At 36.4% G+C, this 24,917-nt stretch overlaps 1 protein-coding gene across 1 annotated transcript; it reads left to right on the forward strand.

Annotated features, from left to right (window-relative positions):
* Positions 1-272: 272 nt before the first annotated feature.
* Positions 273-10,706, forward strand: LOC139039668 (olfactory receptor 13C9). Its single transcript, XM_070519102.1, has 2 exons — positions 273-407; positions 9,618-10,706. Exon 2 carries the CDS (start codon positions 9,637-9,639, stop codon positions 10,591-10,593), a length of 957 nt encoding a protein of 318 aa, XP_070375203.1. The 5' UTR covers positions 273-407; positions 9,618-9,636; the 3' UTR covers positions 10,594-10,706.
* Positions 10,707-24,917: the final 14,211 nt, after the last annotated feature.

Here is a 24,917-nt window from a genome sequence, read left to right on the forward strand (position 1 = left end):
GTCCCTGAGAGCAAGAAATATTTAAATTGCCTTCTTTAGCCTGGAGAAGATTCTTTAGAGAATTTCCTGAGTCTTCACATGGGGCAAACTTTCCACGTGGGTTTGAAGGGCAAATGAAACCTTCCATATTCTCAAATATTCATTTTCCTCTTACTTTTGAACTAGCAGAACCAAAATACACTCTCTTTGTAATCAATCATATTTGGCTGTAATGCATAGAAGGTTTCAAGACAATTTTGAAATAGTACTTTTGTCATCAATGTTTTTCAGACAATAAGTCCTGTGACATTATGGCTCTTCAGTGGTAATGCCTTCAGAGATTCATCATCCTCATGGAAAATTTTGTACAATAGTCTACAAATAGAAGATCAAGGCAAAACAATCTGCTGTGTGTTGCACCCTAGGAGGTGAGTCCACCTTCCATTTACAGGTAATTGTTGAAAACATACTAGTGACGCAAATCCAACGAGATGTCAGTCCATGAACTGAGTTGAAATAAGCCATATGTTTTGAGGATAGAATATTTCTTACTGTAGACAGTCTATAGAGAATGGGAATTAAAAAATTCTAAGGGAATTTTCTTGAATATAGTAAGAAAATGGAGAAAAATGAAAAAATATGACAAAAAGAGTAATTTGAATATTCCAAAAAGATGGATATTTAGGTCTAGAATTTATCTTACTGGGAATAAAGATTCATTTAGTCAGAATATAGTTTCCTGGTCCTTGGTTCAGCATAAGTGCTTGCATGGTGTCGTTTCTCACTGGTCAACTGAGGTTGCTGTATAATAGGCAGCAGGTTTGCACTCTTGATCCAGAATGTAAAGTAGGTTGGTGTCACCAAAGTTCTGATTCTGTGGCAGTTTACCTCACCCACAAATTCAATTTTCTTTGGTTCAGTTTAGAAAATTCTTGTCTAGTGCTAGTTTATGAGCAGAAAGACAGTCCCTGTCCTGGAGCCTCTCACTGGGGTGCTATTTGGAAAACTTTATTGCTTGTTCTTGAATTATGTCAAAAGGAAAAGAAAAGCAGTGAGTCCTTAGCTAATGGGAAATAATTTTGACTTTCACAGTTATGTTTGCATGCATATTTTGGAAATTGTTTTAAGCACTTAATTTTTGTTGTTGGTAATGCAGTTTTATGGTAATTTTAGACATAATATTTGTGAGACACATATACACACACACTCATTTAACTTTTAGAAAATGAATTTAAATAGTCTTTCTTTAAAAATGTCAATCTGTTAAAAAAAAAAAAAAAGAAAAAGAAAGAAAGAAGAGGGGGCCTCCCCATGGCTGAATGGTTAAGTTCATGCTCTCTGCTTTGGCGGCCTGGGGTTTTGTCAGTTCGGATCCTGGGCGCAGACCTGGCACTGCTCATCAGGCCAAGCTGAGGTGGCGTCCCACATGCCACAACTATAAGGACCTGCAACCAGAATATACAACTATGTACTGGGGAGCTTTGGGGAGAAAAAAAGAAAGAAAGAAAGAAGATTGGCAACAGGTGCCAATCTAAATAAAATAAAATAAAAATGTCATTCTGTGAGTTCCTTGTTTTCAATGGCATTGGCCTTTGCTATAGTGGTATAACACTTCATTACAAAGTGAGTAGAGTTTGGTAAAACATGCATACATGTCATATCATGGATATGATGGAAATTAGTACGTTAGTTGGGTTTGAAGAGACCAGATACCTAAACAGGTCTGATGGATATAAATTTAAAGGTACTCTTGTAGGAGTGTGAAACTGGGGATAGAAACATAAATGAACTTGAAAACACACATGCCAGTGGAAAATGAAGGAAGCCAAAATAGTGCTTATCATATGCTAAGTGCTTTACTTGCATTTACATGCATTATTCTCCCAATAGCACTGCAATCATGCTGTTAAAATCCCCATGTTATAGGTGAGGATAATGAAACACAAAAGTTAAGTAAATTTCCCAAGGTCACATAGCTAGTAACTGGTCTTGTTAACAGAGGGGACATGGATGCGGGACCCTAGCCCTCTTCCTGGGTGGTGTTTTGAGTTTCCCTGTTGATTATGAAGGCCATCTCAAAGCATGTTGCCCTCCAAACTTGATAGATGCCTGCTCCTCTCTGTGGTTAGGTCTTGGGAGGTTGTAGTTGTATTTATTGTGTTGTAATATTTTTAAGATCCTGTGACTTCATGCTAGAAGTTTTCTTTTGTTTATAGAAACTTTTTATAGAAACATTAACTCTAAAACATATCTACCTGTCAGTAAAAATCTCGATTTCATACAAAAAATTGCATGTTCTTTCCAAAAGACAAAGTGAGCTTGCAGAGTGAAATTTGTTCTCAGTCATCATTTACCAGGCAATTGGAATTTGGGTGCCTTTATTTATCACCTAGCATTATGAAGGTGCATCTAGGACTCACAGTAAAAGAAGCCTGCATCTTTAGTGTATAAAACAATCCCAAAGTATAAAAGGTGGAATTGATTGAAATAAGGGCAAAATAGGATGAAAGATGAAGTACCCTGATAGTGGCCAAAAGCAGATATAATTAGAAACTGGTTGAAACAGGTCCAATTCAGACCTAAAATTTGCACCAAGTTTCCTCAGTAAGGAGAACTGGTCTACATGTTAAGTGCCTGTTTGTTTTGTGAATGAATTAGAGCACTTTCAATGGATTCTGTGTCTAGGAACAAGGGTATCACTAGAAATTTGTGTGTGTGTTCTTGTATGTGTGTGTTGGAGGAGGTGCTATTTCTGAGGAAAAATGAAAAGGAATGGTCTGAGACTTTATGAGGCAAGGTCTTTGGATGCAAAACCTACTGTTTCTGCTCCCTGTGTGATGGTAGTGGCTATTTCCCTGAGGAATAGAGTGAAGTGAGGAAAATGATACTCCAAGTTAATGGCAAACCAAAGAAAGCAGGTGTTGCAATACTTATGTCAGACAAAGTAGACTTCAAGATAAGAAAGGCAAAGAGAGACAAAGAGGGGCAGTATATAATGATTAAAGGGACACTCCATCAAGAAGATATAACACTTATAAATATCTGTGCACCCAACACAGGAGCACCAAAGTACGTGAAGCAACTATTAACAAACCTAAAAGAAGATATTAACGATAACACAATAATAGTAGGAGATGTCAACACTCCACTCAAATCAATGTATAGATCATCCAGACAGAAAATCAACAAGGAAACAGTGGAATTAAATGAAAATCTAGACCAATTGGACTTAATAGACGTATATAGAACACTCCATCCCAAAACAGCAGAATGCACATTCTTCTCAAGTGTGCATGGAACATTCTCAAGGATAGATCATATGGTGGGAAACAAGACAAGCCTCAATAAATTTAAGAAGATTGAAATAATAACAAGGATCTTTTCCAATTACAATACCATGAAGCTAGAAATTAATTACAAGAAAAAAACTGAGAAAGGGACAAAGATGTGGAGACTAAACAACATGCTATTGAACAACAAATGGAGCATTGAAGAAATTAAAGGAGAATCAAAAAATATCTGGAGACAAATGAAAATGAAAACACACACCATACTAACTCATATGGGATGCAGCAAAAGTGGTACTGAGAGGGAAATTCATCAAAATACAGGCTCACCTTAACAAACAAGAAAAATACCGAATAAGCAATCTCAAACTACACGTAACTGAATTAGAAAAAGAAGAACAAACAGAGCCCAAAGTCAGCAGAAGGAGAAAAATACTAAAACTCAGAGCATAAATAAGTGCAATTGAAACAAAAAAAGGCAGTAGAAATGATCAGTGAAACAAACAGCTGGTTCTTTGAGAAGATAAACAAAACTGAGAAACCCCTAGCCAGACTAACAAAGGAAAAAAGAGAGAAAGCTCAGATGAATAACATTAGAAATGAAAGAGGAGAAATAACAACGATACCACAGAAATACAAAGGATTATAAGAGAATTCTACAAAAAGCTGTATGCCAACAAAATGGAACTGCCCTATTGGAAGATGTCTTTTTGGTTATAGTCTTTCTGTGTGTGCCCTTCAATTGGACTTAAGCAACAACCAATTAAAATGGCAATTAAATGTGTTTGAATTAGAAGAATGAGAAGACAAGTCATAGATTTGTAGACAATATGTACAAACCATATATGTAATAAATGATTCATAGCCAGAATAAAGAACTATCAAAACTCAACAAGATAGAAAACAACAAAATTAAAAATGAACGAAAGACATGAATGACACTTTACAAAAGAGAATGGAAGGATGGCAAAAAAACCAAAACCAAAACAAGCCCAACATTAGTCATTAGAGAAATGCAAATTAAAATCATAATGAAATATCACTACATACCTATTAGAATGGGTAAAATATATATATACTGACAATAACAAGTGTTGATCAAAATAGGAAGCAACTAGAACTCTCATATAATTCTGGTTAGAATGTAAAAATGATACAGCCACTCTGGATAACTGGCAGTTTCTTTTTTTTTTTTTTTATTGAGTTCATAATAGTTTACATCATTGTGAAATTTCAGATGTACATTATTTCTTGTCCAGCACCACACAAGTGCTCCCCTTCAACCCCTTGTGTCCATCCCCCAGCCCCCTTCCCTTGGTAACCACTGAACTGTTTTCTTAGTCCGTGTGTTTGTTCATATTCCACATATGAGTGAAATCATATGGTGTTTGTCTTTCTCAGTCTGGCTTATTTCGCTTAGCATAATTCCCTCCAGGTCCATCCATGTTCTTGCAAATGGGATGATTTTGTCATTTTTATGGCTGGGTAGTATTCCATTGTATGTATATACCACATCTTCTTTATCCAATCATCAGTCGATGGGCACTTGAATTGTTTCCATGTCTTGGCTATTGTGAATAGTGCTACAATGAACATAAGGGGACATATGTTACTTTGGATAGTTGATTTCAAGTTGTTTGGGTAGATACCCGGTAGTGGGATAGCTGGGTCGTATGGTAGTTCTATTTTTAGTTTTTTGAGGACTCTCCATACTGTTTTCCATAGTGGCTGCACCAATTGGCATTCCCACCAGCAGTGTGAGGGTTCCCTTTTCTCCACACCCTCTCCAACATTTTTCATTTTTAGTCTTAGTCATTATAGCCATTTTAAAAGGTGTAAGGTAGTATCTTAGTGTAGTTTTGATTTGCGTTTGCCTGATGATTAGGGATGTTGAACATCTTTTCATGTGTTTATTAGCCATCTGTATATCTTATTTGGAAAAACATCTGTTCATATCCTCTGCCCATTTTTTGATCAGGCTGTTTTTTTTTTTTTGTTGTGTTCACTTGTGTGAGTTCCTTGTATATTCTGGAGATTAACCCCTTGTCAGATATATGATTTACAAATATTTTCTCCCAGTTGATGGGTTGTCTTTTTGGTTTGATCCTAGTTTCTTTTGCCTTGCAGAAGCTCTTTAGTCTGATGAAGTCCCACTTGTTTATTTTTATTATTTCCCTTGTCTGAGAAGACGCAGTATTCGAAAAGGTCTTTTTAAGTTCAACGTCAAAGAGTGTACCACCTCTATTATCATCCAGGACTTTTACGGTTTCAGGACTTATCTTCAAGTCTAATATATTTTGAGTTTATTTTTGTGTATGGCATGAGATAATGATTTACTTTCATTCTTTTGCAAGTGGTTGTCCACATTTCCCAACACCATTTATTGAAGAGACTATCTTTTCTCCATTGTACGTTCTTGGCACCTTTGTCAAAGATTAGCTGTCCATAGATGTAGGGTTTTATTTCTGGGCTTTCAATTCTGTTCCATTGATCTATGTGCCTGTTTTTGTACCAGTACCATGCTGTTTTGATTACTATGGCTTTGTAGTACATTTTGAAGTCAGGGATTGTGATGCCTCCAGCTTTGTTCTTTTTTCTCAGGATTGCTTTAGCAATTTGGGGTCTTTGTTGCCCTATATGAATTTTAGGATTCTTTGTTCTATTTCTGTGAAGAATTCATTGGGATTCTGATTGGGATTGCATTGAATCTATAGATTGCTTTGGGTAGTATGGACATTTTAACTATGTTTATTCTTCCAATCCATGTGCATGGAATCTATTTTCATATCTTTATGTCATCATCTATCTCTTTCAATAATGCCTTTTAGTTTTCATTGTATAAGTCCTTCACCTCCTTGGTCAAATTTATTCTTAGATATTTTATTCTTTTTGTTGAGACTGTAAATGGAATTGTATTCTTGAGTTCTCTTTGTCATTGGAGTTGAGATGTGTTTTCTGGAGGCAGCATATTGTTGGGTCTTGTTCTTTAATTCATCTCGCTACTCTGTGTCTTTTTATTGGAGAATTCAATCCATTTATGTTTAGGGTGATTATTGATATATGAGGCCTTAATGCTGCCATTTTATCACTCATTTTCAGGTTCTCCTGCATTTCCTTTTTTCTTGTCCTATGTATTTTGGCCTACCAATTGAGTTATTTAGTTTTTTATGTTGTGTTTCTTTGTTTTCTCCTTATTTATTATTTGTGTCTCTGTTCTGCTTTTTTGTTTAGTGGTTACCATGAGATTTGTATTCAAAATCTTGTAGATAGTCCATTTTCTGATGGCCTCTTATTTCCTTAGACTAAACCGATTCAGTCCCTTTCCTTTTTCCCTTCTAAGTTGTTTTTCTCACATCTTATTCCATCTTGTGTTGTGAGTTTGTGGTTAAAATGACAAGATTATCTTTGTTTTTGGTGTTTTCCTTCCCTTTATCCTTAATGCTATACTTGAGTATTTGCTAACCTGTTCTGAAGTGTAGCTACAATTTTCTGGTTTTTTTCTACCTATTTATCTCCTTACTCTATGCTTTGTAACCCCTTTCTCCCTTTTTTGTTCAGGTATTAGGGCCTTCTTGAGGATTTCTTGTAGGGCTGTCTCATGGCTACGAACTCCCTTAGCTTTTATTTATCTGGGAAAGTTTTTATTCATCATATCTGAAGGATATTTTCACTGGATAGGGTATTCTTGGCTGAAAGCTTTTATCCTTCAAAGCTTTGAATATGTCATTCTAGTATTTCCTAGCCTCTAAGGTTTCTGCAGAGAAATTCACTGAAATCCTGATAGAGATTCCTTTGTGAGTTATTTTCTTCTGGCTTGCTGCCCTTAGTGTTTTTTTTTTTTTCGTCATTCACTTTTGCCGGTTTCACTACTATATGCCTTGCAGTCGGTCTTTCTACATTGACATGTGTAGGAGATCTGATAGCCTCTTCCACATGGATTTCCATCTTCTTCACCAGGTTTGGGAAGTTCTCTGCCGTTATTTCTTTGAACAAGTTTTCTGTTCCATTCTCCTCTTCTCCCTCTTGAATACCCATAATTCTAATGTTGCATTTCCTAATTGAGTTGGATATTTCTCAGAGACTTTTGTTATTTCTTTTTCATCTTAGTTCTCTCTCCTCCTCTACCTGGAGCATTTCAACATGTCTATCCTCAATTATGCTGATTCACTCCCCTGTGATGTCTGCTCAAGCATTCAGGGAATCCATATTTTGTTTTATCTCATCCATTGTGTCTTTCATCTGCAATTTTTCTGATTGATTCTTCTTTATAGTTTCAATCTCTTTTGTGAAGTATCTCCTCAACTCATTGAATTGTTTCTCTACATTCTCTTTTAACTTGTTGAGTTTTTTGATGATAGCTATTCTGAATTCTCTGTCATTTAGATTACATATTCCTGTTTCCTCAGGACTGATTTCTGGGTACTTTTCATTTTTTCTCTGGTCTGGAGATTGAATATAATTTTTGATACTGCTATAGGGCATGGCTCTGTTTTTGTGTATTGTGATATTATTTGGTCACAGTTACCGCCGATCACCACTGGCTGGGGATCAAGAGCTGCATATTCTGAGCCCTCTTTGTTCTGCCAAGATCCCAGGCACTGGAGCTGGCACTGGGCCAGTAGGGGGTAGGGGTACTTTCTTCTGCGTGGTCTCAGAGTTTTCGCACCCTGCTGTTAATATCTGCTCTCTTGGGGTGTTGACTTGATGAGGTCACCTCCTGCGATAGCTTTCACTCCAGTAGAGAGCTTCCCTCTAGTTTGCAAGGCTCTTGGGGATATTTGATGTTCCTGCCATTGAACATCCCTCCTTCTTCCTTCCCTCTTGGAGGCCGTGTGCAGACCTGAAGCGCAGTCTTTTGGGGAGGGAGCAAAGTTTTATTTTACCCCATTCCACCTCCTCTGAGGGGTGCTCCAGCCTCTCCACCCTCTGTCGTATGGCTGCATGGGTCTCTCAGATGTCTTTTGTGTTGTGCTTGGATGTCCTCTGTTGGAGTATTAATATCTTTTTTGTTGTATGGTGGAGAGGAAAGATTACCAGGAGAATTCACTCTCCCATGATGCTGACATCACTCCTGGCAGTTTCTTATAAACTTAAATATTCATGTTTGATATCATCCAGTATGGCACGCCTGAATATTTACCCTAGAAAAATGAAACCTTATGTTCACACAAAAATTTGGGCGTATTTATAACAGCTCTATTCATAATTGCCAAAAACTTCAAAGAACCCAAATGTCTCTCAACAGGTGATTAGATAAGCAAACTATAGTGCATTCATACAATGGAATAGTACTCAGCAGTAACAACTTAGATGAATCTCAGAGACTTTATGCTAAACCAAAGAAGCCAGACACCAATGGTTCATGTGATTCCGTTTATATAACATTCTGGAAAAGGTAAAACTATAGGGATAAAAATCATGTTATTCTTTGCCAGGATTTATGAGTGGGTGAAAGGGGTGGCTATAAAGGGATAGCATAAGGGAGTTTTTAGAGTGATAGAAGAGTTCTGTGTCCTGATTATGGTGATAGTTGCATGAATCTATACATGTTTTAAAATTCATAGAACTATGCACTAAAAGAGACAAAATCAATTTTACTGTATGTTTTACTGTATGATAACTTTTAAAATAACATTAAAATATTACTCTTATCTCCAACCAAAAAAAAATTTGCATTGTAACAAGAAGAGTTCAGATTATTGGGCTTTACATGAATTGCACCCAGTTTTGGGGCAATCAGGCATTCAATAAACACTTGTTGGGTTTATTGCTGACCATTTTCCCATCAGATTGACACACTTCTTTAAGATGTTTTGATATGCAATGGGTTACTGCTGAGTCTTCCTGACCTGCGAGCTAGGCTGTCTTTATAATTTAACCAAATCTCTGATATAATGCATTCACTGTTGCTTTTATAGTTCATAAAAACATCTCAGATCATTATGGACCACAAGCAGGCTTGAGTTGGAACGTAGGCTTTGCTACATATTAATTGTATGACTTTAGGCTTGAACCCTCTTAGTTTAACTTAGATAAGTTTGCTATCTTTAAAATGATAATAATTGTGGGATTTAATTGAAGTAATATATGAAAAAACCTCACAAAGTTGCTGGCCCAAAAAGAGTGATCAATGCAAATCTTCTCCCTCATTCTTCTCTTCCTGTATTGTTTCCTTCTTCACTCCTTTACCTTTTCTTTTCTTCCCCTCCCCTATTTTCTTTTTCATTCTTCTTACTGGGTTCATGGCAAATTTTTATATGTGTGCATTCGTGAACTCAGACTTACCATGGTAAAGAAATTATTATTATTATTATTATTATTATTATTATTTAATTCTTTGAATTCTTACAGGTAGAAGACAGCAAGTAAAATGGAATGGGAAAACCAAACGATTCTGGTAGAATTCTTTTTAAAGGGGCTTGCTGATTACCCAAGGCTTGAGCTACTCTTTTTTGTGCTCCTCTTAATAATGTATGTGGTCATCCTTCTGGGCAATGGCACCCTTATTTTAATCAGCATCCTGGACCCCCACCTTCACACCCCCATGTACTTCTTCCTGGGGAACCTCTCGTTCTTGGACATCTGCTACACCACCACCTCCATTCCCTCCACACTGATGAGGTTCCTCTCCGAAAGAAAGACCATCTCATTCTCTGGCTGTGCAGTGCAGATGTTCTTCGGCTTGGCCATGGGGACAACAGAGTGTGTGCTCCTGAGCATGATGGCCTTTGACCGGTATGTGGCTATCTGCAAACCTCTGAGATATTCTGTCATCATGAGTAAGAATTCCTATGTGCCCATGGCAGCTGGCTCCTGGTTTGCAGGAGTTGTCAACTCTGCAGTACAAACTGCATTTGTGGTACAATTGACCTTCTGCAGGAATAATGTCATCAATAATTTTGCCTGTGAAATTCTGGCTGTCATGAAGATGGCCTGTGCTGACATCTCAGGCAATGAGTTCATCATGCTTGTGGCCACGACATTGTTCACATTGATGCCCCTGCTCTTGATTGTCATCTCTTACTCATTAATCATTTCCAGCATCCTCAAGATCCGTACTTCTGAGGGGAGAAGCAAAGCCTTCTCCACCTGCTCAGCCCACCTGACTGTGGTGATAATATTCTATGGAACCATTCTCTTCATGTACATGAAGCCCAAGTCTAAACAGACTCTTAATTCAGATGACATGGATGCCACTGACAAACTTATATCCATGTTCTATGGAGTGATGACTCCCATGATGAATCCTTTAATCTACAGTCTCAGAAACAAGGATGTGAAGGAGGCAGTAAAACATCTATTTAACAGAAGGTTCTTTACCAAGTGAATGGAAAAGGTATTGGATTGTGAACACATTACTGAAACTTGAGGATTACGCTGGAATCTTGATTATTTTTACCTTTTTACTTTCATATATTATTTAAAAATTTTTATAATGACATATAGCATTTCAAAATTATTGTATGTTCATTACGGAAAATTTACAAGATCTAGGAGAGTAGTATGAGGAAAAGAAAGAGATCACCTATTACTCTCATCCTAGGAGACTGTCACTTTGAACATTTTGAACAATATCTTTCATATTTTGTATTTATTGCAGTATTGGAATTGGGTGTTATATGTCTTTTTATGTTCACGTTTTTTACATAAAATTATTTCATGGGAAACCCTTCATTAAATCTTTCAAAATTAATAAATCTGTCTGTTGTGAAAAAAGAAAAACAGAAAAACCCAAAAACACTGCACCCACATTTTCCAGTGGAAAACCTTGTGAGATAGTTTCACATTAATCTCTAAATCCTCCTAAGCCATTAAATACTGTTTTCTTGTTCAATATTTAGAATATTTTTCCTGTGGAACCCTAAGAATACTAGGCATTTGGGACTGCTGAGAGAAAGTGTAAGTGAGGCTTAAGGGCAGGGCCTATGCAATCAATCAGGATATCTTTATTTTATCTCCCCTTTGTTTCAGCTTACTTGTTATCTGTAGCACAAAAAATTTTTTGCAAAATTAAAATTGAGTTCGAAAACCAGTCTACTGGTCTGAATAATAATGTGGACAAGTTTTGGGTTGGATGGGGGTCATATCATTGCTCATTTAGAAGCAGCCAGATTTCTTTGATATCCTGAGGCAATGCCAATACTTTTCCAAATCTCAGAAGAAGAATATCCAAGCTCTTGATCTGTAGTGAGTAGACTTGCATTCATGTTCTGTTTCTGTTACTATATTCCTTTGTGACCTTAGTGATCTGAGGAGCAGAGGATTGGGGGATGTTGGGCAGGCAGTGACATTATTTTGATTTTCCTTGGCTTTCTTTTCAAATTTTTACTCTATCTGAAGAACATTTATAGTTTACAGCCCAAGATGAATGAGGAAGTGTGTTCAGGAATGAGCCATATTGTAGGAAATCCATTTTGGTGGAGGAATTTTATACTGAGAGATCAGTGCATTCAGAGGATGTTGGGCATAAACATATTTTACATAGACAAATAAGAATTAAGTGTGGAATTTTGGGTACATTAATTTCATTTTCCAAGTTCACTTTTTGACCTATATTTAATTACCTCTAGCTTCCATCATAGTTATTCACGGATTAAATCCAACGCAAAGACTGAGACCATTGCTATAGCAGATTCACACCCTGACAAAACTGGCTGTAAGAACCTATGAGTTCCCATACACCAGCTCATAGGACTTTTCCTCCCTAAGAATTCCAGGTGGGTAGAACACCTCTGGAGTCAGGCTTAGTATGTTTGACCCACAGGCCATCTTGGATACTCAGACTCAAATTTTATATTTTTTTCACAGCTTAAGTCCAACTGTTTCCACAAACTCTCTGGGATGACTGATCTAGGTCCTAATCTTATATCAGATTTATAACATTTGAAAGAAAACTAATTAAAGCAAGTAGAAATTTTAATGTGCACATTTCTCACAGGAGAAGACCAGGAAGAGTTTTCCCCCTCGCAGGGCTGAAGAAAAGAATAACAAGTCACCTGGCTTGATGTCCCTGTGTGCTCAGAATTGCTGGGCAAATATGCTATTGTTATGATACTGATATGCTTTATTTAATACTTGAGCCTCTACAAGTCTTTGCATTCAGAAAATATATTTTGAAGACTTTTTATGTTTCCCCAATTTCTCAGTTAATTTTTCTTAGGTTTTGTGATTTTGAAAATATAAACTTCCTGAGAACACTGGGAAGGAATTACTGCATGAAAACACTCCCACACTATCATTTAATAATAATAGTAAATGAAATAATTCCTTTCTGCTTAAACAATCCAGAATGTATTCTGTTATTTGTAACTCAGCCCTGATTGACACTTACAGCATCTAAGGCCCTCTTTGCTTTGGTCTGTTTAGTTTCATCTTCCACCAACCCCCACCTGCCTCTCTGTGTTCCTGTGATGCTGAGTTTATTTTGATTTTCCTGCCTTCATCATGATATTTCCTATAGTTCACCATTGGTGTTATTGTCTCCTCTTACTTAAATATCCTTTCCTATATGACTTGCCTCTCAAATTCTCATTCCCAAATTAAGAATCAGTTCAGGTATTACCTCTCCCAGAAATTATTTCTTGATTCTGAGTTACTTTGCCACTTATACTTCCATAGCACATTAAGCCATCATTTTTATTGCATCTTTACCATGTTTTATTGAAATCATCTGATTACATAGATATTTTTCTCACTACTTATGGGATTCGTGGAGGTAGAGACTGTGTCTTGGGCATTTTTATATTTACAGAGATTCTTACTGTGAGCTTCACTGAGTAGGTGTGCAATAAATTCCATGTAAACAGAAGAGATTAGAAAATATAAAACACCTAATAGAAATATGGTTAGAGGACATGAGTATAGAACACATTTAAATGGAAATATAGCTAAGACACAAAAAAGTTCAATATGCCTAGTAATTAAAAATGCCATTTAAAGCAAAAATGAGATACGGTTTTAAGCCCTTTAGATTAGAAAAATAATCTGAACTATTGACAATCCAATGAGACAAGAGCAAGAGAAAATCAGCAATACCATCCTACTGGTGGGAGTATGTTAGTATTATCTTTTAGATTCATAAAAATCTTCATTCATTTTGACCTACCCATTTCACATCTAGAATTCTATCCTGACAAAATAATTTGAGCTTATTTTGTTAAAAATAAATTTAAAAAAATAAAGGAAAGTAAAAGAAAAAAACTTTCCAAAGTGTCTATCCTTAAGGTGCTTCAGTGGATACTCAGGAGAGAGAGCCAAATGATTTTAGCCCGAGTCGTTAGATTGTTTTACAATGAAGATCAGGCTCCTTTGACCTATGGTTTATCACTAGATTGTTCAACTATAATTTATCTTCAGTTTTGTTCTTTATACCTCTGTATATTGCCTGAGGAAATGATTTCTTTCCTTGTCTTATTTTCTTTTCCCTTCTCTTTTCCTTTTCCTTCCTTCCTTTAAAAAGAAATTCTTTCCTCTTTTATGAGTATATTACTTTTAGAATATTTACAATATGTATTTATTCAAAAAGTCAAGATGTACTATAAGCTGAATCCATAAAGTGAACAGAAAATTTGTTTGTACAGTAAATAATCAATTATACTTCAAAAATTGTGTGTGTGTGTGTGAGAGAGAGAGAAACATTGAGAGAATGAGAGATTGAGAGTGAATTCAGCTGGCGAAATTTGATGACAATACACGAGCCCCCTTCTAATTTTGTGTACGAAATAGAGTAACAGGCCTGCTGTAATTGAGTCTTTAGGGCTTTATTTCTGAAGTCTCATTAGTTTTATACATATTTCATCTCTGAAGCAATTTAAAGTTGTGCATAGAGGTTTATAGAGATCCTTAAGAACATTTAAACTGTGTCCTAAAGCCTGGTGCAGATTCTTTAGGTATTTATGCGTCTCTGCAGTGGAACAGTGTTTCAGCTGAGCTTCAAGGAAAGTTGCCCTATTCCTAAAATTTATTGCTAAATATTAATTTTCTCCCTATGTTAAACTGGAAGAATATAGTGATATTTTGTCTGAACTAGAGGAATTTATCCTGGAAATCACACCCTTAACAATCCTATTTCTATAAATGTCAGCAAATCTATGAATTTCTATGACAAAATGATTACTCACCAGTAGCTTCCCCTTTGGAGGTTCAGCTCCTAGTCATGAAGATTGGCTGCAAGGAGAAAAGCAAGAGGAGAATATCTGTTTTTGCTGCAACCTAGAAAAACAGGCAACCTCTGGTTCAGAGATACATTACTGCAAAGACAAGAAACAAATTTTTATTGTCTATAAGCAAGAGTTGGACTGATGGGTTAAGGGTGTCAAGTGTGAAAATGGGATGTTTTTCTCACTGAGAAGAGATTGATGTTTGAAAATGGAATTTAAGGGTCTAAACACTGAGATATAGTAGGAACAACAAGAGCTATGAGACCAAAGGAGAAGTCCTGCATGCAAAGGCAATTGTGCAACAAACTGAAAGGCATTTGCCCTGCAGGTGTGAATTACTTTTTGTCAGTGTGTAACTTTTTAGTGCAGTACCAAGTATTTGGACGCTCTGTCATCTGCTTTAGCTAATTGAAGCTCATTACACAGTAGAGAGCTGCCTCTGTGTTCTGCAGTATAAAATTCATAACAAACAAGTCTTTCCTGGTCCCCAGCAACAACGCAGTTCCATTTGGTTCGGTTGACTGAGAACCAGGTGAATTATGTGTCAGGTGCTGTGCTGCAGACTCTTTATGCAGAGGTAACACGTGAGTAGGATACTATGAGAAATTTGGTTTTGAAAAGAAAAGTGAACATAATCATTTCCTGAGATCTGAAAAGATAATTTACCAAAGCAATGAATAGCCAGAAAGAGACCTGGTTGACCATTATCCTAGTGTGCTTGCATGCAAAATTGGTGACTATTTTGAATATTTGCTTTTCTATTATTGGGTCATAATTATAAAAGTGAGTGGCTTTTCCTTTTCTTTTTTACTTTAAAAAGCTTGCTAAAAATGTTAAAATACCCTTGGTCAAAAAAATGCTAGCCATGTATTTTAAGACAAGGAAAATGCTGACACCTTTCTAAAACCCTATTTTATTTATGGAGTGAATTGAATTCTTTGGGTGATTTTTCCTTTTTGCCACCTAATTTGCTGGCATCCAAAGGTTTGGAGTGAGTGTGATAAAGTGTATTAGGATTTGTATGTAAGATGAAAATAATACCATTTATCAGAACACTGTGTGTGATCTGATTAAGCTTTTAAGCTACATATACCTGACCTCATGGATGACTGGTTCAGAGATGCCAAAAGACTCTTAACAGAAGGAGGAACCATAAAAGCGAGGCATAAAAGAAACAACTAACAATGGGAACTAATTGAATTACATGCACCATCTCCTTGAATCTTACCAACAAATATATGGTATAGGTACATCCTTATCTTCATTCTATAGCTGGGGAAGATGATGATCAGAAATATGGCCAGGCCACCTAGTTAATGAGGGGCAGAGACCATGTTTGCACTAAGCCTACCTACAAGGTCCGTGTTCTTGACAATATTATGGAATATGATTGATTAAATATCAGGTAGCATGGAGATAGCTCATGGAACAATGGTTTTTGCAGAGATGACCTTTACAGGTGTATGTATAATCTCTATTGTTCAATGACTGCCACATGTACCTAATGCCCTTTGGGATCTCAAGTGGTTTATATCCTTACCCAGAAAAACTGAATAATTCTAACTGCAAATTTTATATAAAGCTAGAAAATGGTAAGAGCTGGGGATAGGAAGAATTTTTGTTGCTGTTAGTGCCCTCCAGTCAATTCCAACTCCTAGCAACCCAGTGTACAGCAAAATGGAACCCTGCCTGGTCTTTTGTGCCATCCTCTTACCTTCTGGTGCTCCATCAGACAATGCTCACCTGCTCTTCATAGGGTTTTCATGGTCAATGTTTTTGGAAGTGGGTGGCCCATTCCTTCTTTCTAGTCTGCCTTAGTCTGGAAGCTCTGCTGAAACCTGTCCACCATGGGTGACCCTGCTGGTATTTGAAATAGTGATGGCATAGTTTTCAGCATCACAGAAACACTTAGCCATCACAGTATGACAACTGAAAGATAGGTGGTGTCATTCCCTGACTGGGACGCAAACTCAAGCTGCAGGCTATGGAAGAGCCCAATCTTAACCACTGGACCACCCAGGAAGATTAGAATAGGGAAATTGTGATGGATTTGGAGTGATCCTATTATGTTGCATAATTGAGAAGATGGTCCTGAGATTTAGAGCAAAGTACCTCATAAAGTTAGGTGGACAAGGGATTCTGAAGAGGGAAGGCTCTTGGGACTTGAGAATGGAACAAGAATAATAGCTAACATTTATTGAGCTGTAATTTTGTTCCAGGAATTTTACTAGCTCATAAAATCAGTAACATATTCCTGGAAAGGAAATGATATGGGGTAGAAGCATAGACCCTTAACCAGGTCAAAGAATAGCTTAGAGCTTGATGGTGGGACAGAAGGTGGATATGGGCCTGGAAATCCTAAAGATAGCATGTAAAGTGTCTTGAGTATTGAGAATGTGACTATATTTAAAGTACCTTCTAGTCTTCAGCAATTTCCATTTAGTGTGTGATACTGAACAAGTGAGAACAATTTTCGAGCATATGTGGTTGTGTCCTATGGCAGTGGATGGTCTCATGTGGTGTATCACTGGAAAAGTGAAAGGAGAAAGGTTGTGAATCTCACAGGCAACTATTTAGCTTAAATGTTATTTATTTTATGAATAGGTAATATATTTATAAGGTTCAAAATTTTAAAAAGGTGCTAAATGATATACTGTAAACAGCCTATCTTCCATTCCTGTTAATAAGTTATCCATTTCCTTCCCTAGAGATAACAAACTATTCTTGTTTATTTTTCTAGAGATATTCTGTGTGGATTCTGTGTGGGAGCAAAAAGGTATGTATATATATACATACACACATACATACATAATCTTTTTTACACAAATGTTAGTGTGCCATATAATCTGTTCTGAACATTACTTTTCCACTTAATATTTCTTGAAGATCTTTCTATATCATTGCACAAAAAGCTCCTTATTCTTTTAATTGCGGAAGAGTATTCCATTATTTCTATGTCCCCTTCTTATGGAAATTTAAGTTGTTTTCACCTCTGCTATTACAAATAATACTTTAATGAACTGTGTGATAATTACTTAGAGGTAACCTGTGGTCAAAGGTTAACTGTATACATCTGTGATTTTGATAAATATTGCCAAATTGCCCCCCACAGAGGATGTACCAATTTGTGTGTCCACTGAGAATGTCTAGGAGTGCCTGTTTCCTCATCCTTAGGAGGCAAGGTCCTTAGAGATGAAACCATGCCTCATCCCTATGAGCTATCAGTGCATAACCACCCGAAGAAGAGGTCACAGTGAGAGGGGTTAGGAAATTTCTCTTTTTGGAAATTCCCTCGGATTTTGGTCGCTGAGTTTTTCAAGCATCCTTTTCAGCTAATATGTGTACATATATTTATGTTATGTAAACTTTAAAGGACCAAATGGAATAAATAATGTCAATTAATAACAATCATAATTCATATATACATATGTATGTATAGAACTAATATATATTTTTGACTTTATAAGTTATGTATTATACATATATTTGTTATATATAATATGTAAATATACATTATATATTACTTATAATTATATATATTATTTCCCTACATATATTCTTAGATGTAGACTTGGTAGGTCAAAACTCATGCGCTTAAACAAATAAATAAAAAGGAAGATATTTGATGATCTATAAGAATTCAGGTAATATATTACTCACATTTTCATCTGAGGAAGATTCTGAAAATATACTCTAACCAAACCAAATATAAGTAAAATACAGTCCTCAAGAGAAGAAAAGAGAATGATAAGAGAGAGATACCAATGGTGATCAATGAGGTAGGTATATTGATAAATAAATAAAGACTGAATGTCCAAGTTTGTATAATGCAAAGGTTGAAGAAGAACTCTCAAAAAGACATATTATAAGGACATTATAAACACTTCTAAATAATCCCAGTAATGTGGGAATTTGGGGATGGGGATAACAATGGAGGAATAAAAATTTCCTTGTAGTTCTATCTTCATTTAGTGTTTGAAGGATAATTTAGGAGATTAGATAGCACTCTAGTGGAAAACATAGTTAATTTTTGTGACCAAATGATTGAGTCCTGTAAGTCAAATTATGAGAGTAGAGAAAGAGAAGGTAATGACTTTTGGAATGGACAAAATGAGTAAAGCTAAATAAATGGTAGAGCCAGGACTTAAACCCAAGCCATATGGCTGCAGAGTAAAAGCTCTTAGTTGTTCATTTTGCAGAGAACATGGCTCACAGGCTACAATACCTTGTCATCTAATTGACAGTACTAACACAGCAATTTGAGAGCAGTTGATTTTGATACTTTATATTTTGCTAGGATATTATTCATAGAATGACATTCATAGAATGATAGCAAATGTGTTATCAAGGAGTTGCAGTTAATCTTTATAATTCTGTGGTCTCCCTTATATGAGAATTTCTATTTCTTTTTTCATTACTATTCTTAACCAATTTTTTTCTTTATTAGTGTCACAAGGAGTTTTCCTATATTATAGGTCTTCTCCAAAAAGCAGCTTTTGGATAGCTTATCCTTTGCACATTTTTTACAGTTTCTTTTAAGAGAGTATTCAGTCCGCTCACCTTAAAATATAATTATTAATGTACTTCATTTTTTCTTCCATATACTTTGTGTTTATTACTTACTTATTTTGTATTACTGCATTCTCTTTTTTCCCACTTCCTTATTTTTGCTGATTAAGTTCTCATTTACTCATTTTGTCCATTTCCTGAGATTGTGATGCACAAGTTCTGAGGCAGGGAAGAACTATTTGCATCTTTAACAAGCGTCTGTTATTCCAATTTAATTAACACAGAGACCCCACTTTGAATATCATTATTTTGGCAAGAGTGTGCTTAATCTCTTTTTAAAAATCTATTTGAAGTTATACCATACCAGTCATTAAGAATACCATTGGTTTAGGGTTTTTTAAAATTTACAAATATGTTCACACATATTATAATCTCTATAATTCTCTGAGGAAAATGAATTTCATAGGTATAAAATATATATAAACACATTTACTGAGCGAGCTAATATTCAAATGTGCATTTTCTAACTTTAAATCCCTTTTTTTTAAACTACACCCTATTGCTCCTCCAAAATTATGGATGTTGCCTAAGGAATGGAAATCAGGCATCTTTTTAAAATTAATGCACTCCAGGCAATTCTAATGTGGAACTGAAGGAGAGAACCACCTATCTCATACAGTGCTTCCAAATTTTAGTATACAGATGAATCACATGGGAATCTTTGTTAAAGATTCTGAATCTGTGGGTCTGAAGTGGGTTATAAGATCTGCATTTGTTACCATGTATCCAGATGCTGCTGCTGCAGTTTGTCTACAGAACACACATAAGTAGCAAGGCCTTTTAGACCATCTCTCTCCAATACCACTGGAGTGCTATTGGTGCTTCAGTTGTGTGTGAGATTGTGATTGAATAGTAGACAATGCAAAACAACATTCTGGTGAGACTTGGAGGTGAGATTTCTGTCTAAATGTATTACAATCAGTTTTGTGTTCTTTAGATGTTTACATATACAAGCAACCAAACTGCATACAAAAGAGTCTGCCTTTTATTATGTCCATACAAGAGTCATTCCTTTTCTAATTGTTGAATTTGCATTAGGATCCGTATTTTATGAAAAGGAAATTTGAAGTCAACTCAGGCATCTGAGTTGTGCAGCAAAGAGCATGGAGGAAATGACTTTATTTTGAAAAAATTTAAAGAGTAAATATTAGTAGATGATCTTCTATATAATAACTAAATCAAAGAATATAATTTTGAAAGCACCTTTTCACCCACAAGGCATTCTACATAGCTTTAAAAATATTCCTAGAGGAAAACATAACTGATACAATGACTGAGTTACTACTTAGTGTTTTTTTTTTTTGAGGAAGATTAGCCCTGAGCTAACTGCTGCCAAGCCTCCTCTTTTCACTGAGGAAGACAGGCCCTGAGCTAACATCCATGCCCATCTTCCTCTACTTTATATGTGGGATGCCTACCACAGCATGGCATGCCAAGTCGTGCCATGTCCACACCTGGGATCTGAACCGGCGAACCCTGGGCTGCCAAAGCGGAACATGTGCACTTAACTGCTGTGCCACTGTGCTGGCCCCCTACTTAGTGTCTTCAAACAATGGCTGTGCTGTAGGTGTGACATCAGGATCAGGGCAGAGTGAGCTGTTGCCTTAGCCTCTCCCCACTAAGATACAACCAAAGGACATTCATCAGCCAACAGAGGACACCCACATAGCCCAATAGGATGTTTGAGAGATCTACACAGCCATATGTCTGAAGGTGGGGTGCTGGATCCCCAGGAAGCAGCAGAAGGAGGTGAGTGGATCTCTTTGCACTCCACAGCAGCTGCAATCTGAGGCTCAGGACCTCATTCAGTGGCCAGTGCATGACTCTTGGAGGAGGCAGGGTAGCAGACAGTCCTCTGTGGGGATGATTTTGCTTTTGGAGTTACATCCCAGCCTGTGGGAATGCTCCACAGCAGAGTAGCTTGGCCATCACCTGGGCACTCCTATAAAGCCCAGCAGCCAAGGCAGGTCACCTGTGAGTGCTCAAAAGGCTGAGAAAAAGCCCCTACCCTACCCTCCCACCTGGGGCACCAGTTCAGTCAGTCAGGCAGGGCAACAGAACCACACCAGAGTGTCTGTGCCTGTGTATGGGACCTGCCAAGCAGTGGTGGCTAGCAAATGCAGATGAGCCCTATGGACACAACTTCCAGCAGACATGGTGGGTTCAGAAAGTACAGCTCTTGCCCCACCCCAGTGGTGGGAGGTAGAATCTGTGATCTGATACCACCACTATGCACTGGCAAAGGTCTACTTCATCAAACACTATGAAGAAATACGTTAATATTCCAGATCAAAAGGAAAATGACAAGATAAAAACCAATCCTGAAGATAAGAAAATTCACAATCTAAAGGACAGAGAATTCAAAATAGTTATCATAAAGAAACTCAGTAAGTCACAAGAAAACTCAGAAGGATTGTTCAATGATCTCAGAAGTAAAATTAGTGAGAAGAAAAAATATTTCACCAAAGAGATTGAAACTCTAAAGAAAAAGCCAAACAGAAATTCTGGAGGTGAAGAACACAATGAATGAGATATAAAACAATCTAGAAACCTTAAAAAACAGAGCTGATGTTATGGAGAACAGAATTAGTAGTTTAGAGTACAGAAATACAGAAATGGTTCAGGTGGAGGAGGAGAGAACTAAGACTAAAAAGAAATGAAGAAATTCTCTGAAAAATATTTGACTCAATTAAGAAATGCAACAAAGAATTATAGGTAGTCCATGGGGACAGTGTGGCAAAAAGGAGCAGAGAGCTTGTTCAAAGAAATAATAGCTGAGAACTTCCCAAACCTGGGGGAAAGAACTGGAATTACAAGTAAAGGAAGTAAATAGAACCCCTAATTACATCAATGCAGAAAGACCTTCTCCAAGGTGTATATTAGCAAAACTGGCAAAAGTAAATGACAAAGAAAACATATTAAGGGCAGCAAGGCAGAAGAGAATAATCTATAAAGGAACCCCTATCAGGCTTTCAGCAGACTTCTCAGCAGAAACCGTACAGACCAGGAGGGAGTGGAATGATATATTCAAAATACTGAAAGACAAAATCTTTCATCCAAGAATACTCTATCCAGTGAAACTATACTTCAGATACTTTGGAGAAATTAAAAGTTTCTCGAATAGGCAACAATCTGATGGAGTTTGTTGCTCCAAAACCCTTCCACAAGAGATTATCAAGAATGCCGTCGATGGACTACTACTCAGCCATAAGAAATGACAAAATCCGGCCATTTTTGACAACATGGGTGGACCTTGAGGATATTATGCTGAGTGAAATAAGTCAGAGGGAGAAAGTCAAATACCATATGATCTCATTCATAAGTAGAAGATAAAAACGACAAAAAAAAACCCCACATAGCATTGGAGATTGGTCTGGTGGTTACCTTTTGGGGAAGGGGGGAGGGGGGAGGGCAAAAGGGGTGATTAGGCTCACATGTGAGGTGATGGACTATAATTAGTGTTTGGGTGGTGAACATGATGTAATGTATACAGAATTCGAAATATGATGTACATCTGAAAAAAATAAAAATTAACAAACAAACAAACAGAAAAGAATGCCCTCATACCTGAAGCAAAAAGGAAAAGTTTTACAAAACCTGGAGCAAGGTAATAGACAAAATTAGAATTTTGCAGCTTTCTATCAGAATAGGTTAGCAAACAATAATAACATTAAAGATAAAGGGAAGAATAGCATCAAAACTAATGATAAATGCTTCATTTTCTTGACAAAGCCTCAGCACAAAATGCAATAATTTGTGACAATAACTTAGGGAAGAGGAAAGAGATGGAAACTGATTAGGCTAATGGTGATAAGAGGCTATCAGAAAATGGACTATCTCATCTATATGAACTTTTATATGATACTCATGGTAACCACTAAACAAAGCATCAAAACAGAGACACAAATGATAAATAAAGAGAAAACTGAGAAAACCACCACAGAAAATCACCAAACTGAAATGTCAGTCAGAAATACATGAAAGAGAAACAAGGGAAATATAGCACAACCAGAAAACAAGAGATCAAATGGCAGTGTTAAGCCTTCATATATCAATAATCACTCTAAATGTAAATGGATTGAATTCTCCAATCAAAAGACACAGAATGGCAGGATGGATTAGAAAACAAGACCCAAAAGTATGCCTCCTTCAGGAAACACATCTCAGCTCTAAAGGCAAACACAGGCTCAGAGTAAAGGGATGGAAGATGATATTCCAAGTAAATGGCAGACAAGAGAAAGCAGGTGTCGCCATACTTATATCAGACAAAGTAGACTTTAACATAAAAACGAAAATGAGAGACAAAGAGGGGCATTATATAATGATAACAGGGACATTCCACCAAGAGGACATAACACTTATGAATATACATGCACCTAACACATGAGCACCGAAGTACATAAAGCAATATTAACAGACCTAAAGGGAGAAATCAACAGCAACACAATAATAGTAGGGGACTTCAACATCCCACTTACATCAATGGCTAGATCATCCAGATAGAAAGTAAAGAAGAAAATAGTTGAATTAAATGAAAAACTAGACCAGATGGACTTAATAGATATATATAGAACATTACATCCCCCCAAAACAGCAGAATACACATTCTTCTCAAGTGCACATGGAACATTCTCAAAGATAGACCATCTGTTGGGAAACAAGGCAAGCCTCAGTAAATTGAAGAAGACTGAAATCATATCAAGCATCTTTTCTGAACATAATGCTGTGAAACTAGAAATCAACTACAAGAAAAAACCTGGGAAAGACACAAATATATGGAGACTAAACAACATGCTGCTGAACAACCATCAAATCAATGAATAAATCAAAGGAGAAATCAAGAAATATCTGGAGACAAATGAAAATGAAAATGCATCATACCAACTCTTTTGGGATATGGGGAAAGTGGTTCCAAGAGGGAAATTCATAACAATACAGGCATACCTCAACAAAAAAGAAAAATCTCAAATAAGTAATCTTAAACTGCATGTAACAGAACTAGAAAAAGAAGAACAAATGAAGCCCAAGGTCAGCAGAAAGAGGAAAATAATAAAAATTAATGTGGAAATAAATGAAATTGAAACAAAAAAAACCAGTAGAAATAATCAATGAAACTAAGAGCTGGTTCTTTGGGAAGATAAACGAAATTAACAAACCCATAGCCAGATTGGCTAAGAAAAAAAGAGAGAAGTCTCAAATAAATAAGGTTAGAAATGAAAGAGGAGAAATTACAACAGATACCACAGAAATACAAAGGATAATAAGAGAATGCTATGAAAAACTATATGCCAACAAATTGAATAACCTAGAAGAAATGGATAAATTCTTAAGCTCATACAACCTCCAAAAACTGAATCAAGAAGAAATAGAGAATCTGAATAGACCAATCACAAGTAAAGAGATTGAAACTGTAATCAAAAACCTCCCCCAAAACAAAAGTCAAGGACCAGATGGCTTCTCTGGAGAATCCTACCAAACACTCAAAGATTTAATACCTATCCACAAACTATTATGAAAAATTGAAGAAGATGGAATGCTTCCTAACTTATTCTGTGAGGCTAGCATCACCCTGATCCAAAAACCAGACAAGGACAACACAAAGAAGGAAAATTACAGGCCAAGGTCACTGATGAACATATATGGCAATAAAAATATTGGCAAACCAAATACAGCAATATATTAAAAGGATCGTACACCATGATAAAGTGGGATTTATACCAGGGATGCAGGGATGGTTCAATATCTGCAGATACACCACATTAATACATTGAGGAATAAAAATCACATGATCATCTCAATAGATGCAGAGAAAGCATTTGACAAGATCCAATATCCATTTATGATAAAAACTCTTAATCAAAAGGGTATAGAAGGAAAGTACCTAACATAATAATGGCCTTATATGACAAACCCACAGTCAACA

The sequence above is a fragment of the Equus asinus genome, chromosome 10 (assembly GCF_041296235.1).
Source record: "Equus asinus isolate D_3611 breed Donkey chromosome 10, EquAss-T2T_v2, whole genome shotgun sequence".
In the NCBI taxonomy this organism is placed as follows: domain Eukaryota; kingdom Metazoa; phylum Chordata; class Mammalia; order Perissodactyla; family Equidae; genus Equus; species Equus asinus.